At 33.7% G+C, this 18629-nt stretch overlaps 1 protein-coding gene across 2 annotated transcripts in view; it reads left to right on the plus strand.

The window, feature by feature from the left end:
• Positions 1-18629, plus strand: part of LOC135129433 (carbonic anhydrase-related protein 10) — a 313599-nt gene that overhangs the window by 184307 nt on the left and 110663 nt on the right. For both annotated transcript variants that reach the window (XM_064056586.1, XM_064056592.1), the window contains exon 5: positions 4128-4223. In XM_064056586.1, coding sequence (XP_063912656.1) covers positions 4128-4223 — 96 coding nt within the window. The remainder of the gene's footprint in view (positions 1-4127; positions 4224-18629) is intronic.

Here is an 18629-nt window from a genome sequence, read left to right on the forward strand (position 1 = left end):
AAGGAGTCTGCAATAATGAAGAAAAAAGAACAAATAAATGAATTCCCCAATCTTTGTAATAAAACGTAATTTAATTAAAGGATTCTTCCCTCATGGGATTTTGATAGCTTTTAGTGATAATGAAAACAGCAAACTTTTAAGCTTTTATTGATTAACATAAACAAACAGAAAAATTCATTCATAATAATTTAATGAGGCTGTAGGATGGAAACCAAGCCGGATTAAACACGTCGCGCTTTAACAGGTCATTCGATTTCTGTAGCATGTATTTCAGAAAAATGACTATCGGCAATTGAGCGATGACCAAATGTTTGCGAGGCCATAATGAAGATTACGGGGTGTTCATAAATTTCAAACTTGTTTTAAACTTGCTGTAAACTTAACTAGAAATAAACTTTTCTAGTTTATTTATTGATTATTACCTAAATTTCTACCATATAGACAAACCCTATTATTATTATTTGTTTTGATACGCATTCCAGCCGAAACAAAGAATTCATTCATTTAGCCAAAACTAAGTTCAGATATAATATGCTCGTCGAAACATAAATGGCAAAACATGTCTGTATAATTAATTGTTTATCTCAATAGCTATTTGACTATTATTCTGTGGTTTAGGAACACATAGAGTACTTCGTAATACTGGCAACTTAATGTAACCACAAAACACTTTTGATAAAACATTTAAATTCGTGTAGCTACGTGCATTTGGCTGTCAATATCAATCATACTCTAGTGAATTTATACCCATTCGACACACCATCAGTATTATATTAAATTCTTTTATTCACTGCGTTCGTATATTGTGCTTAGTCATCAATTTTATTCACATCATACAAGAGCCTCCTAAAAACGAAAATGTTTTGAAGTCCTATTTTTGAATATCGTCGGCAACCAAGTACATCTGATTCTGTTTACGCGATAATCACTTCCACCCATTTTTTTCTTAATGGATTAGTCCAAACAAATTGGTGAACAAAGTTCATACTGAAAATTCCAGAGTGGTTCAGTTCCGAATGGATAGATGCGATGCGTATGTATAGTATAATTCCGACGTCAAACGGTTCCCTGAAAAATATAAATTCTCCCTATACGCGTTACTAGAACATTTCACCTGGCCGAAACACTACATCAAACTGTCTAGAAACTCTGATGTCTTACTTAACATTCGGAGCAGGCCGAAGAAATAACGTTTCGATTTTATATCAAGACTTCTTTCGCTAATACAGTTTCAAAAGTTGGATAGATTTAAAATTTTGCTTTACCAAGCATTACGGGCTGTTATTATGATGTCTCCAGGCGCATAATGGCATACAAAGCAACCAATTTCACGAATTCGTTTTCCTACATTTAAATTGAAACGATCGATGCAACAATGTTGGATCCGAAGACATAACAACGTGATAATGTTCCAGCAGTATACAAGATTGTTAAAAAATTCCCAGATAATTGAACTGTTCTCAAAGTTGCAACGAACAGCTCGTTATATAAATCCACGTTGTTTTCTTTCAGTTTCCACCTAGTAATGTGAAAAGAAAAAATATTGCATTCCACACACACTTATTGGAAGAATTTTTTTCATTTTTGTTGTTTGATTCCACGTGTACTCAATGGCGTTAAATAACTAATAAGAATCTTTTAATTACCATTTTACAATTATTTTTTAATTAGTTGAGAAACAAGCATGGCTGCTTGCTGTTGTGATAAGTGGGCGGTGATTAATTAAAGTTGTAATGAACGATGTACTTGCAAACTAAAGCTACTCTAAGGAGGAAAATTTCATTATTTTATCAAACAAAAAGAAAACACGAGTTAAGTGTGCTCTTTTCACAGCTAGCTATAAGCAGTGGTAACATTTTCACTTTTATTTCGGGTTATGAATAGCATAGTTTCTACGGCTGTGTAGAATTGGTGCAACAAACATTGTTTTACCATAGGGGCAGATTTTAAAACCAGACACCGGCGAAGAAAACCAAAGAACGAGCTGCACAAACAATTTTACTTGTTTTAGTGTAGACAGGGTTTAAAATTGTACTCGGTAATTCTGACTTAAAAATTTCATGTTACTCTGCTACTTGTTTGTTTCTGGAAACATTTCGATCTTGTTAATCAATAGTAACAAGCAGACTAGATCAGAGTAGTATAGTCATGAAGAACTTAGCTCATTGACTTTTGTAGATAAGTATAAAAATTATTATTTCTCACGTTGCTTTTGCTGTATCAAATTATATTTTAAAAACTAAAAGTACAATGTGTCAATTTAAACCACTATATATAAGAATCAGTAAAATCAAGTGTATGTATGTTTATACATATGATTATGTTAAAAGCACTGCAACGAAGCCGGATTTGTATTTTGGCTATTTTTAGCAGAACCACTATGAAAGGCCTACACAAATTTCTAAAAAAATTGTAATCTCACCCCTGCAGAGATGGCGGGTTATGCCAGTTACTTCTTTATTTGAATTGTAATTTTAAACTCGATATTCGCGAAACTCTCCAAGGTTCCGGCCCTATTTTCGACATGTCTCTGATACGGTTGAGAGAAGTCAAATAAACTTAAAGGTGATATTCGAATAAATTAAATTTCGTTGAAAACTCTAAGTCTTCGTCGCCTATTCATTCCTGAGTAACATGATTTTATGTAGCCGTATCCGCCGATATTGTATGACTTGGGTTTGTTAATTTAGGTTGGGCGTACTTATTTAACGAAGTGAATTGTCTATTTTTTGTAAACAGTGAATCGGATGTTCTTTGAAAAGGGGCTACAAAAGAAAAGATTCGAGACTAGAATTTCCCATTAGCAAAGTTGAATAGGGTTGCAACAATGCTTCCTGGCGGAGCTTACATTACGTTGGGATAATGATTGTTATTGTTGTTAATAAAATATCAAAGTAACGGGCTCTAAAAATTCAAATTTTTCAATACAAGAGGTGAAATTTTATATCTTCTTTCTGCACAGTTACCAAGATATTACCGAGTTGCTTTAGAGCTTGTAGTATTTATGCTCCTAAGCACGTCGTAACTTTGCGTGTTAAAGAAGATGTACGGGGTCAGACTCTTTGTATTTCCCATAATCACAGCGATCCACATGCTTAGAACTCTTTTACGACCTTAGCCATGTATAAGGATTACTTTTATTATGAAAATGGGCAACTCAACTTCGACACGAAGCATGGATTACAATCTCACTCTACAACATTTCCCTAAAAATCATACAAAACTCAAACATACAAAACTGTTAAATATAACAAGGAAAAGCTAAATTTATGTGACTGTACCCATAAAACTAGTTTATTGTATAACTCTTGTCAGGTGTATATGTAATTTTGTATAAACAGTAATCGTAACTTTTTTTTATTATTTAATTTTTTTAATTGAATATTATTTGTGTTTTGTTGACTTTTTTGAAGAACTTGACACTTAAGTATAATGTGTTACCATCAATAATGAGTAAAAGCTCACTTTAATGATAAATCATGTTCTTGAAGCTGGACCACTAGCATTCCGAGGATTTTATTTTGGCACACATTTGAACTCAGTTTGGTTCATAGACATACAATTCGCTAAATTTTAGTCGTTAGAAAATACCACAATACCAAAATTAGTTTGAAATCTTTTAAGATCGAAACTATATTTTTGGGAGCTCACGGATACTTGAAGAACGAATTAAAAGTACTGCAGTTCACCTAGTTGCATTCACTTCGTCCTTCCCCTCGTGTATAGGAAGTGAGTTTAGACTGAAAATTATCGCTTTCTCCGTGAACCCAACTGTTCTGTATTGAACGGCAAAATCTTATACGTGCCCTAAGCATACATCCATCTTCCCGAATCATCCGGATTCAAATACGACTTATTGAATTTCTTGAAAAGTCAGCGTGATGGACTGGGATATGTATCTATTCTGTGTTATTACTTTATTCCCATCGATTTAGTTTTTCCTTTTATACGCGGGGACGATAGTATACATATTCTATTCGAATACACAACCTCGAGACATTCAAACAACTGCTCATAAATATTAAGAAAAGATTGCCTCACAATATTTTATTACGAAGCTTTCAAGCCAATCACAATATGAAAGCCTCACCACTTTCTAACTGTTTTTTCACGTAACGTATTTTCAGATTCAATTCTATGGGTTCAACAAACAACTCTACCACAATATGTCGGAGGCACAACATAAATCTCAAGGCATTGTGGGAATATCCATAATGGTTCAGGTAAGCAAATTTCCTTAAATTTACACGCATTGCTCTTACTACTGCGGTTTGTGTTACAAATCGTCGAGTGCACGCTTTAAAAGAATAACGAATGTGAGAAAAAAGACTTAAAAATGTTTGAAGAAATGAAATAGCTGGGCTACAATAACGTACTGTTTACACTGAAAATAACAACATGGAAAATCGGGATTAAACACTGTGCAACTGAATTCGGTAATAAATACTTAAAAGCTTTGTCATAAACAGCTCATATAGTTGTAAATGCTAAGTTTAACATATCTACACAGACACACACGGGTATATTCTGATTACTAATTGCAATAAGGCCATCAAAGCTTACGGTACGTGCAATTAGTTTCTTCCCGCATGAAATGCAATCTCGAAGTACACACATGACATACTATAGTAAGCAATAAAACATGTCTGTGCCTTTAGTTCTATATATAAGAGAAAGGTCATCAAAAGTAGATCAATAAATACGTATTTAGTACTAAATGAAATAAATGCGTTTAGGTTCTGTAGTCACTGACCAAGTCTACGATGATTTACGATGACAGAGATACTTAAATTAATTTAAATTATTCAGAAGTAATTATGTGCTATTTTATTTATCATTAACTTTTATTAGTATCTTTACTTATTTTATTATATACATATTATCTTTTTTACTAACTGCTCAACATTTTTAATATAAACGTGACAACCGCGCTGTAAAAATGCAAACAAATTCAAATCGCCACAAATACAAATAAACGTACTTCTGAAAATAATTACTTTTATTTAAATATACCAAAATTTAACTTTTTTGTGTCAGTATATAAAATGGGGATCCCAGTTTACCTTACTATACTTTTCTCAGAGGTAACATTAGCCTTTCTTTTCAGACAGAATATCGTATGTTTTTCAAGTCGACATATTTTTCTTCGCATGTGGTCTATTAAACACATTTTAAATTATGACATTCATGTTTGCCTATTCTATTCTAATAACTCAGATATTTAAAGAGATAAAAGTTTCAAATTGGAACCATTAATTGTTATTAGAATCTATATATCGTTAATATTGCATTGTGCTGTTTTTTCTGCAAGTGACATCTTCATGTGTATACGTGGACTGTTAAAGTACAGGTAAAGAAATATAGCATGCAATGACCTAAATAGCAACCCCCTGGTCTCTGCGCTGCGGGGAGCGCAAAGTCTAAGGCGGCGCCCTCCACACAGATACGGACAACATGAAATATTGCTACGTTGATCGCTAATTAAAATCTGAGTGGGTAAAACTCAATTACTTATTTCTTAATAACTCCAATTTACACGACTAACTATGCAGCGATTATGTACAGAATAATTCCGACTCGAGTGGAATGGATTTGGCTAGACTTCTTCCATTATCTAGACTACACGCAGTCCTCCCGACGGTGGGTGCCATTTAAATAGCCGCGCGGTCCTTCTCAAAGGTCCCCGTTACCGCTTCTAAGCTTGTTCTCGAACACCCGTCGCGACATCCGCTTCCAGGCTCTTCTCCGGCCGGCGTCACCGACAATGAGTCCCAACAGAAAAAATAAATGGCCTCTAGCAGGTTAGAATTCGACAAAGATATATTTTATAAAAAATACAAATTGTTCGTAAATGTAATAAGTAGTACTAAGTACAACTAATTAAAACGTCTTTTTCTTTTATATTCAGCTTTGGAACTTTCTGATAGCACTGATTAGCAAGCATTTCACCATTCCATTTTCCGTGGTATCGTTTTTCGGTCGTAAAAATGTCATAATGAAAACACTTTTCGTGTTCATCATCACCAATATTTGTAGAAAAGAAGTCCTAATATTCTCGATATTGTTCATTACCCAAAATTTTTTAAGTCATTGTCTTAAGTCCTAAGTCGATTAGAGTGACTTTTTCAAGTTTGGCATCTGACAGGAACAGATTAATCTGGAGCCCCACAAAGATTCCCTCACCACCATTAATTGACTCAAAATTGGATAACTCTGATATTAAAAAATTATTCAAATAAATAATTCGCGAAGTAGCTTGTGAAAATGAATTTTGAGTTCCATAAACACAACTATTACAGCGGACGTTATTCGTTAATCACCGTGTATATGTAAAATAATTTGGAGAAGATTCTCAAAAATACTCACACTAGTTATTATAAATAGTAAAGTTTCTCTCATATCAAAAAGTATAAAAAAATGTATTTTCTGTTTTAACCAATTCTCAATTTGAGTGTTCTCGATTCCAAATTTAACTGTAATAAATAAGCATTGGCTTAACTGAATGTTATTGATATAATATGCAGTTTGGCCAAAACATAATAAATAATCGATATACTAATGCTGTTAATAATATCAGTTCCATGTAACGACGATTTCTATACATATTTCCACTTTAATAATATAAGCTTTGTTTCAGTACGTTGTTTGATTTTTCCGCTATCCGGTCTGATCTAGAACCACAACCGAGATAGTTCGTGATCCAGCTTGATTATTTTAGAATGAGAATGTTTTTTATTTTGTATTGGTGGAAATTTCATTCATAAAATGGACTATATTGATTCTGGCACGGTTAAAACATACAAAAAGGCAGTGTACTGTTTCGTTTTTTATTTACAGTTGCGATTACAGTTAATTTAAACTAATGAATCCACACATTAACATCACCATCAAATTTTGAAGAGTAACACGTGTAACTTCATTTAGTCACCAAAATTTACAACACGACGAACGGAAATCATCATAATTAGTAATGTAAGGGGTATGCATTTCAACTGGTTGGTTTTATTTTATTACAATTAGAAATTGTTATGAAAATTGATACTGCAGAACCTAAACAATAGGTGAAATGAAATCCATACTTACACAAGTTTTAAACCCATGCGCTATTCTCGAACCATAAATTTAGACGACGGTAGTTAATCCATCAATCATTTCTAGAACGGAACGTCATTTTGAATGCGATATTAGGTTAGTGTGAAAATCTATATTCTCTATTACATCACCTCAACTGCTTTAGATTTCAATTTGCCATCATAACATTCCCGTTGTGTCCACACTGTTTACGCAACAACACTATTTGCAGTGCAAAGTATTGTTTAAATTGTATAACTTGTTGTGAGTGCGTGAGTAAAAAATACAAAAACAACGATGAAATAAGGTCGAAGGCTGGAACGCCGACCCATTTTCTCTTGATTATTCACAAATCAAAAATATTCACGAGATTCATGTTTTTTTAGAAGTCAATACAACACAACCTTAAAGCATCTCCCCAGATTGCAATTTTTATTTTTGTAACGTCGGACTGTCCTTCCAAAATGAACTATAAATATTTATAAAGCAATCCATATCCAGTTGCGAATTCTTTGCTAACGGCAAACAGCTATTTTAAAATATGGACAAGCGCTACTGCGACATTGCGGGACAATTATTATTCTAAAGTTACGTTTTTACAATTACTAGTGCCCGCGTTTATTTGACTTTGTTCCTATTTTATGGGTGCCAACGCGTCCACTCGCACACAATTTCAAATTCCTTTCATTTAATATCAAGTGATGTGGGTGAAATTCCGACACATTATGCTACCAACTATTCTGTCGCTTTTATCTAACTTGTCCAACGTTCATAACATTGCCAACCTTCTCTACAAAAAGTTTAGCTTTTTGGCTTCACATCGTAGCGTAATTAATATAAATGTTTTTGAAGTCAGCATTAAAATCGAAATTTATTGTACGAATTACAATCCTATTTTATTTTATGCTTTGTCGCTGCTTGATCTATGCAAAAATAATAGGAGTATCCAATTTTTTATTCAGCTGATCGTACGACATTTATCCAAAGCCTAATTTTTCTGCATCGAAAGTGCCACTATTAGAATCTCATCGACACGTATATCAATTTGGATAGATGCAGTATAAATACTAATAACAACAGTACTGTGGTCCCAAATCAATTGCCTTAATCAATAATTTTTTTGAGACACAAATAACGTACCCCTGTACTTGTGGTTTATGAATCTGCCTTGAGTTTTTCCCCTACGCATCCAGGTTTTCGCAAAAAAAATCACAATCGTATACTAGCGTTTTATTCGAATGTAAGGGACACATTCGCCAACAAGCTGCTGTCACGAGGGTCACCGGTTTAATCCTCTCATGGAGCACTTATATATAAAGTGGTCTCGTATTAATTCGTTTTCGAATTAACTTATTTGTTTTAAAAATATCCTTTAGAGTCTATCAATGAGAACGTATTAAGCCCAAAATATTTATTAAGAAGTCGGAAATGCACGAACTTCCTTCCAAGTCCGATCGTTTAAATACAAACAAGACGTTTATTGAGATTAGGCGGCCATTTCAGCTGCGGGTCGAATTCTTTGAGGTCTCATGTATATTTAATCCTTTCCAGTGAATGGTCCGTATTAAAAGAGAATTAACAATTTTAACGGACGGACACGGTTAAGAGAACGGGAAGTAATGTCGGAGTAGATTAGCATATTGTGAACGTAGTACAGCTCATTCCGAGCTTTTGGATGGGTTTTACAACGTCCGCCGTTCATGCAGAAGATATCGCTGGGTATATTTTAACTGGGCGATATGGCCAGTGTCCGTAGCCTTGTTGGTATGCAAAATGCTGCGCAGTGCACTTTTCATACCGACAAACAGGAATGCATTAGGTGGCGTGCGTTTTTCACATTCCGTACGAAGCTGCACCGGTGATAAAAGTCCCAGTAAATGTCCCATCATCACGTAGCAAATAGTACCATAAATATGTCAACAAGAATAATTCCGACCGTTTCATTTAAAAATAAACGATCTAGACTCGTAAAAGTTATCCACAGATGGCTTCCTCTTCACAGACTGGGATTCCGCGTTCGAATTAAAAACTAGCTAAACGATATTCGCACAAATGTATAAAAATTGGTTCTACTAGCAAACATTTCTTTCAATTGTTTCGTATTTATTTAGTATTGTGTCTGGAATAAACTTGCAGCGAATGCACGGAATACAAAATACAATAATGGCGCCATTCCACACTGTGGTTCACTCAATTTACCGTCTTTTCATTGGCAATATTCAATTTCATTAACTAATAAATTATTTACGACTAAACCAGCTACGATATCGTAAAACTTTATGGCCACGTTTGAAAAGTTATTTCGCTCTTCTAATTGTTGATTAATTTTTTATTAGATTACAAATCCCTTTGATATATTCATTCCAAGGTCGGTTATACAATGTGTCAGACAGCTCTAACAATTCACTAATTTTATCCTTTTCAGAAGTGTTACTCAATTAGCGTATAATATGATATCCCTTCTAGTACGAAGTTATACTTTAAATGAGTCTGTCTGGTCTTTGAAGCACTGCACAAAGTATTCACTTTGGCGGATGCGCCGGGATAGTGTCCACATATTGTAAAATGTCCGGCATGTTTATTTAATATTTTTAATAAACCAAAGACTACGAACAATGTCTATTTAGGAATAACGTAAATAGATGATTAGGTAAGTGTGTAAATTATTAATAGTGCTGAAGATCTGATGTTTTAGAGATGTTAGACATTTTTACGTTTTAAAAATTATTGTACAACGCGCTTTTAAAATTTCCACAGTGTCCTATTTTTAATTTAATAAAACATTTTCACTGTTTGAAATGAATTCAAAGTTGACAGAATTTGAAAATTTACAATCCTCTTAATACCAGATGGAATAATTTATGATTTGTTGATGTACTTATACGTTGAATTTAAATTATTCCTTTGAAAATACTCGTAAGAGATATGATTAAAATCAAACTTCACTTCTTTGCATTTCTACAAACGTAAGCCTCCGGGCTTTAATAATATTAACTAATTAGCACGTACAGCCCATTGAAAGAATGAATTAGGGATAATCAAATTCATCATGATAACTGAATTTGCATTCTTAGTACGAGAAGTATACAAAATGTTCGTACTTTTATAGATACTTCTTGACACATTTAACTAAATTTGCCTATCTACAGAACATTCAAGTAGATTTAAATCTGTCGTTTCTTAAATGACAACTACATTACGCTATGCGAAGTCTGTGTTTTCATCTTACAATGTTGACTTGGAGATGAGTTGTACGTAAGTAAAGTAAATTAAAACAAACATAATGTATGCTTAAAATGACTTTGCTAGACATTTTAGAACTAAATATGTAGCACTACCTTATGTCTGTATTAGTGTGTTCTCGAAACTTTGCAATAATGGATATGTACATTTAAAATTATGTTTACTCAATATTTTTTGACACAAATTTTGACTACTAACTTTAGAATACACGAATCTAATAAAATTACCAATACGGAACGACCACCACATTTCCAAAGAGTTACACATAATATATATTACGAAATAAATTCCACAAATAGCAGTTTTATAAAGACGTTTTGAAAAGATTTCCAGAAAACTACTTTTGTAAAACTGTTTTTTAATATTTATTCTCATCGCCATTACCCTCCATCACGTCACTCGGGTTTGAGCCTCACAAATGGGAATCACTTTAAATTTCCTGGTAAAATGTGACTGGCATTCGATCGTCATCTCCTAGATTTAGATTCTACAAGAATAAAATCGTACCAATATAATATTCTCAACGGTTTGTCTAAGGAAAATTTTGTTGTGAGTTACAAGACGTTTGACAGCGTGAAAATGAGAGTTAAGAGATTCTGTACTAAATATCATTTCAGAAGATTTTCACGTTCTAGGGTCGTCTGAGTAAATATGTGTGGCTTTTGGCATTTATCACATGTGTACATTTTTCTGACGATAGTTTAAAAACGTTTCTTCAAAGTACAAGCAAATGTGATAATGTTTCAGTTAAATAGTATTTGTATTATTCATTTATTTGTATTTGTAGTATAATAATAAGCTACGACAGCCAATTGTGAAGAAGAATCTTGATTGTAAAGATTGAGTCGCCACGCCTCTTCTTGTCCTAAAGCGATGTCTTTGGTCGTAATGAGGCCTGTCCGATTTAATGACATTCGGGTGACTCCTTTTTGGAGTTTTTCAAGTATGTTTCCATCTCGCATCCAGTTAATACGCTATATAGGTCCTCTATACTCTAAAAGATGACGTACATATATTATGTACAGCTTTCTTGCAAGTGTAGAAAGGTGCCCGAATGCTTTTGAAAGCAAGTATAACTTATTGTTTCTTGCGCTATTATTATAATGTGAGCAAAATAAATTTTATGTTTCAATGTTTAAAAACTATCCATTTAGTGTATATCTGTGGCAAGGATTATTTGAACCTAAATGTAGAAGGCTAGATTTGTTCTTATGTTAAAGAAGACGCCACATTTCGCACCATTACTCTAATTGCTAAGTATGTATATTTAAATTTTCCTTCAAACGAAATGAGTCAGTAATATTACAGATTGGTTCATATAATTTAATGTCATCAGTAAAACTCATCATCTTTCCCAAGAAATTCATCACCAGGTCATATATAAATTACAAAAAAAATAGTGGTCCCAGGTGGGATCCTTGAAGTACTTACTCCTGTTTTCAAATGATGCTGGGAGAATATAATTCCATAATACTGGACATAATTAACACGCTGTGAGAACTACGATGCCATTAGCTTTGTTAATTTAGAGGAGAATCCAAATTTGTTCATTTTTTGTAAAAGAATATTATGATCAATAGAACCAAACGCTTTTCGAAAATTTGTATAAACTAAATTGACGTGACTCCCTTTATCTATAGTTTCCAACATAAATTGAGTTAGTGGAGTTAAAATGGTTACAGTTGATCATTTTGCTATAAACCCATGTTAACGAGAAGAAACAAGAAATTTAATATCATCAATAATATTATTATACAATACATTATACAAGGTGATCGAAATATATGTACTAATTGTAACCACGGCATCACGTGCCGTAGTAATTTGGAAATATAGAAAAAATACCCCCCCCCCCCATGAACCGCTTAGGCACGTGAATTTTACACAGTGCAATGCATCTTGTGAGCTTTTGTCCATTTTTTTTTGTACATATTTCGAAATCAGGGTGTATAATATGTGTTCGCATACTTTAGCAAAGTTAGTTATGATTATTATTGGTCGCTAATTACTTGTATCGATCTGTCACCACCTTTAAACTCGGAAACTATACGAACGTTTTTCCAAATTTTTGGAGATGTTTCCAATAACAGATTTATAATTTTTGCCATAGGTTTTGCAACCACATACCTACAATCTCTGATCAAGTATGGTGATATGAAGTCATCGCGAACAATTGGTTTATTAGGAAGTTGTTTAATATAGATAATGTCAATAGGCAGCTTATCATTTAACACCAAGGTCCAATGCATTCTAGAAGATTCGTGGTGATCGATCTACCGCCTACAAAACTGTGTTGTTTGACAACATAGTCTGAATATTGTCTGTGCGTAAGGAAGTTTTGTTTTGTTTTATTTTGCAGAAATGTGTGCCAAAAACGTTCCTTACACCTGATTAAAGTAGGATTTATAAACTGCTGTTGACGTTGAAGTTCCTGTTGCAGTTGATGTGCCCTGATATTGCTTTTAGAGCTGAAAATTGTCATCTATAAACTCCGTTGCCAAGTTGCCGTTGATAGTAACTTTGATGTTCAACTTTTGCGATATTTAAAGGCGTTGGTAAAGAAAAGTGTAGAATTTAAGTTGATCACTACAACAATTTACCATTTTAGACATGGTTTAACTTTCTGGTTGTCGAAATAAGTCTACACATATTAAGAAAAAAAAGGCAAAATGTCGTGAGCCAAGGGGGCGGAGCTTAACTGCAAAATCCTTATTTATCTACGAGAAATTAAAAACATGGTTTGAATATCGTGTTGTTCAAAGAATGCTACGTATGTTAAGAAAAAAAAAATAAAACCAAAGATTGGACCTCATCCATACCCGCCCCGATCTCAGCTCTCAATTGTGATGAATTTTTCATTCGTTGTTAGCTCTAGGGGCGGGGCTTAATAGCAAGCTCCATATTTGTCTACAAGAATTTACCATTCTGAACATGTTTTAAGGTTCTTGTTCTTAAAAGACGACTCCGTATACTAAGCAAAAAGCAAAACATAAGCCCCGCCTACACGCCCTATCTCAATTGTGATGTTTTTTTTTTATCGTTGAGAGCCAAAGAGCGGAATTTAATTGCAAAATCCATATTATTTCTCTACAAGAAATTATCATGTTTTTGAGTATCGTGTTATTCAAAGAATACTATTTATATTAAGAAAAAATTAAAGCCAAAGATTAAGCCCCACCCATACCTGCCTTGATCTAAATAGTACTGAAGTTTTCATTCGTTGACAGACCTAGGGGCTGAGCCTAATTGCAAAATCCATATTTCCTTACAAAAATTTACCATTTTAAACGCGTTTTAAGTTTCTAAGAATAAAAAAAATCATGACAATTGAGAGGAGGTAGGTGGGTGGGCGGTGTTTATATTTTGCCTTGTTTTTTTAATATAATATCTAGTATTTTTTGAAGAACACGATACTGAAAAACATGTTTTTAATTTCTTGTAAAGAAATAAGTATTTTGCAGTTAAGTTCCGCCCTCTTGGTTCACGGCGCACAAAAAATATCATCACAATTGAGATAGGGTGGGTGGGCTGGCTTACATTTTTCCTTTTTGTTGTAGTATGTGTAGACTTCTTTTCACAACATGAAACTTAAAACATGTTTAAAATGGAAAATTTGTATAAGGAAATATCGATTTTGCAATTAGGCTCCGCACCATAATTACAAAATCCATATATCCTTACAAAAATGTACCATTTTAACCATGTTTAAGTTTTTTGTTGTGAAAAAATGACTATGTATATTAATAAAAAAGAAAAAGGTAAAATATATTGTCATGTTTTTTTTATTCGTCGTGAGCCAAGGAAGCGTAGCTTAATTGTAAAATCCTTATTTCTCTACAAGAAATAAAAAACATATTTTTGAGTGTTGTGCTCTGCAACGAATGCTATACTATATATTAGGAAAAAAACAAGCCAAAATTTAAGTCTCCCCATATCCATCCCAAGCTCAATTGTGATGAATTTTTCATTGGTTGCCAGACCGAGGGGCGGAGCCTAATTGCAAAATCGATACTTTCCTACAAAAATTTACCATTCTAAACATGTTTTACCTTTCTTATTGTGAAAAGAAGACTATACTACACATATGTATTAAGAAAAAAGGACAAAATGTAAGTCCTTGTAATTATAATACCTACTAATCTGTTTTTGAGATGAATAATAATAAATCTTGTTGATTTAAACGTCGAGAACTATCTTTAACAATGTATAAGTATTGACAGAAAGCTACAGTGTAGAAAATGATGGCAGCTATTTAAAATATGAGAGTTTCGGTGAACAGGTAATTAAATGGCTTAGTGTTAATGGATCTCATTATCTCTATCAAAATTTGATTTTCGTGGAATTAGTGCTGTCAACTAGAAAATATCCCCCCTACTTCAGGGGATTTTCCTTCAAGTTGGAAGCACTGCACACTACCGCATTTTGATTGGTTGAAAACCCAACGTCAACGGCAACATAACGGTTGATATAAACGACGTATACCTTCGCTGCGTCATAAATCGACTTTAGACGAATGAATGATAATTTTTTCATATTAATTTTCACAGTTTTAGATCGTGATATTGTTGATTTGAACGTTTTGGAGACAATGTCCTATTGGTCATTGGTATTTCTGAGTTTCAGATGCGACACTCAGTCTATCTGCAGAAGGGAGTTTTTGATATCCCTCCACTGAAATAGGTGTCTTATTTTTAAATTATCGGCTAAAGAAGTATTAAGAACCATTTGGAGTTCAGTAGAAAGAACGACGTGATCAGATTTTCCCTAAGGAGGAAGTTATTGTATTTCTGAGAACAACTGGGGATCATTTTTCAAGAATAAGTCAAGTAATGATGAATTTTTATGAAGTCTCTTTCGGTTTGGTTGGTTTATTAATTGATGAAATCCACAGTTAGTTAGCATTTTTAAGAAATCATCAGATCCAACATTTTGGCGTCAGGCTGGGGGCAGTTTAAGTGTGGGAAATTGAAGTCGTCAAAAATCATCAGGTTTTTCGAATGTAGCAATATGGTTTCTATAGAACTTAATCATGGTAGACTGAATTCTAGGTTAAATGAGTGAAGTTTAAGACCGACAGATTTGCAACCTAAAAAGTTTTCTAAATTGATGCGGCAACTACTGCCTAAGCGATATATCTTATCCTTACGAAATACAAAGTAACCGTATTTTTTTAAAAGATAATTTAGTGTCAGTCATTACAACACAAGAGTGATTTAAATTTTGAACAATAACAAAAAATTCATTAAAATTTGTCACTAGTGAATTCGTACAAATAAATTTCAAGCGTATAAGTGGGTCTGGTTTTTTGTTGCATTTGAGGGTACGATGGTCGGGACACATTTAATGTGTTTGGTGGTTAAGTCGGGTCCGCCGCCGGTTTTTTGTATTCGTCACTGTTCGATTCGCCATAAATGATCGTTTTTTATTCTTTTCATGCGTTCAAAAGTTATGTTTTCAAAAGTTTTTAGAGATATTTTGTGATCAGATTTTTCGTAAAAACTTTAGTAAGTTAACCGTGCAAAGCATCGACTTTTTGTGTTAATTTCATAACTAGTGTGCGTACATTTATTGCAGAACACTGATGCATTTTAATTGTTTTCGAGTAATCCTCATATGATCGTCAGGTGTGATTCCCGCGCACTCGTCGCAGTTCAACCTACTTATATCTCGGTCGTTTGCTGCTTTCGGGCAATTACAACACACAGTAATTGTCGATATGCATAACAATTAATTGTCGAAAAAGCAAATGAACAAGGAATAGTTAAGCTTAACACCCATGTCCTGATCAAGGTGACTAACTGAATAAGTAGTGGATAATAATCTGGATATGAATAGCTCGGTATTTGTGGTTACCTTTCCAATTTGGCGTAATTTTTTATTGTAAGCTAGACCACACGCAAAGTGCATGTTTTTATAATATTTATCGTCTTCTTACGGAGAGAAAACAGAGTACTATTGAAAAACTGAGCTCGGCGTTGTACGTATTAAAAAGGAGAGGGCCTAGGACTGATCTCTGAGGGACACCACTCAAAACGCTAGTAGAAATACTAAAATCGCTGCCTATTTTTACCTTGAAATCACAACCAATAACAAATAACTCAGTTCACGAAAGAAGGACTTGTATCAACAGTCGTTTTTTGAGGACTTGACCAAAAGCCTTGGCTAAATCAAAGTATTAAACATCCGCTGCATTCTAACTATCTATTTCCTAGGACCTCTCATATGTACAGCAAATTAGACTAAATTATATTTCTTTAGAAATTGAAGATTTTTTTCTTACATTATTAACAAAGTTGATTTATTACGAGGATAGTTTCGTAAATCACATTCATAAACTGATTTAACTATGACAATTTCCCAGTCATGTGGAAGAACTCGAACTTGAAGGGACTGATTGATTAGTAAAGATAAAGGTTTACAAAGCGAATCACAATTATTCGAAATGCTCGCTCAGGTCCAAGAGAGGTCAGAATTCTCAACCTTTTAAACTTACTATATGCTCAGATTTCAGAGACATATAACGATTTTAGTTGAAAATATTGCGGAAAAAGTGAAGGGTTCTGTAAAAATACATCTGAAAAGGCTTTCGCAAGCTTGTCTGACCCTGTTAATGTTCCACCAGCAGCTCGTGGTTGCAGGATAGTTACAGAACCAGACACAACACATCTAACATATTTGTAAAAACTTGTAGGATAATTTTTATCGGCTGCTTACTTATATATTTTTTAATGAAATTTTCGCAGTAACCATTTTAGACTTAACTCAAGTCCAGTCGTCAAATCTGGTTTAAAAATATTTCCCTTGTCCCAAACACGGGATTTCAACAATAACAATGTCCAATTTATATTTCATTCAGTGCGTCGAAATTTATAATATTGTTTAGTAATTCAAAGTACTTTTACTTAATACGCAACACACAATAGATCTAAAATTAAAGTCCTTTGCTGTGCTGTGAATCGAGTAGGTTGATCCACTAAATGCGACAAGTGAGTATTTAAGAGTAAATCACGCAACATTTGAGACGATATACTCAGGAGAATGCGAGATATTTATCGACTAGGAGACTTGAGGCATCTTAAAATCACTGAACAAAAGCTTGCTGTGATTAATAGCTGGATCTGATAGGACAGTAAATAAAAGAGAGTAGATATTTGAAAATTTTAAAAAAAGAAAATCAATTCCTTTCGTATCAATAGTCAAAGATGTCACAAAGAAACCAGAAAGCAACGCATTTGAAACATAAATATAAACAACACCTTCCTTTTAGCAACGCGATCGTTCATAAAAACAGAATATCCATCAATAGTAATCACACTATCGGGATGATCAACAGCAAAACAAAAGCCGAATGAAAACGGAATATATAAACACACCTTAATCGATTCAATTTTCCTACCGAAGCTGTTTATTAGTGCAAAATAATCAGTAATCAGAAATAAAAATTGAATTGTGTATTTTTTTTTCTAATATTAGATTAGAAAATAGAAATAGTCCAGTTTTGTAAAGGCTATTGTTTTCTGCTTAAATTTAAATTTACAAAATAGCAAACATAACGCAAAGCTATATTTTTTAAATTGCAACGTACTAAATTAAACTTACTCCTTCAAGCTAAAACCAATAGCGTTTACAGTTTTTATTTGGCTATAGCTAGACATAAGGAGGTATTAATTCTAGGCACATTTTGAAACATTTAATTCTATAAAATATCTCGGACAAGTCCCTAAGCTGAAGATCACTCTCGGTTTACCATAAAAAATTCATTTAGCATCCCGAATTTCAGGAATTTTTTCTTGGCTTCGAAATTAAATAGGGACTGTATAAAAAACCATTAACGACACACAAATCTAGCGTCCCCAGCGACAGCCGTCGGCTGTGCGAACTAGCTTAACTTATCCTGTAAAGACAATAACACAATCTTGTTAGTGAGTCTCGCTGTGGCTTTGGTTCGCTAATGCTAAGCACTATTTCACCATACACTGGTGGCAGATTTTTCATAATATGAAGGCAATAATTTAATGTGACAAGTGAAAATTCCCTAACCATGTTTAATATATTTCGACATTCTTCTATCACGTTCTGGGATCAAGAACACGTAAAGGGGAAGCGCCATAAATAGCAGGCCGACAGTAACGGCGTGTTCATGTCTTGGTTTCGATCGGTGCAAGCGTTTTGCAGCGGTGAATTTTTTAATTAGGGCGAATGCGATCTATCACAGATAACAAATAGCAACAAGGCACTTATGTTTTTAAATTAGCTTGGAGTATGTGGTATGCAATAGCGTGGCCGAGAGTTGAAAGAGCCAAGAGCGATTTCAG

Source organism: Zophobas morio, unplaced genomic scaffold, assembly GCF_036711695.1.
Source record: "Zophobas morio isolate AGI-343-1 ecotype UQ-CSIRO unplaced genomic scaffold, CSIRO_AGI_Zmor_V1 ptg000002l, whole genome shotgun sequence".
NCBI classification, from domain to species: Eukaryota; Metazoa; Arthropoda; class Insecta; order Coleoptera; family Tenebrionidae; genus Zophobas; species Zophobas morio.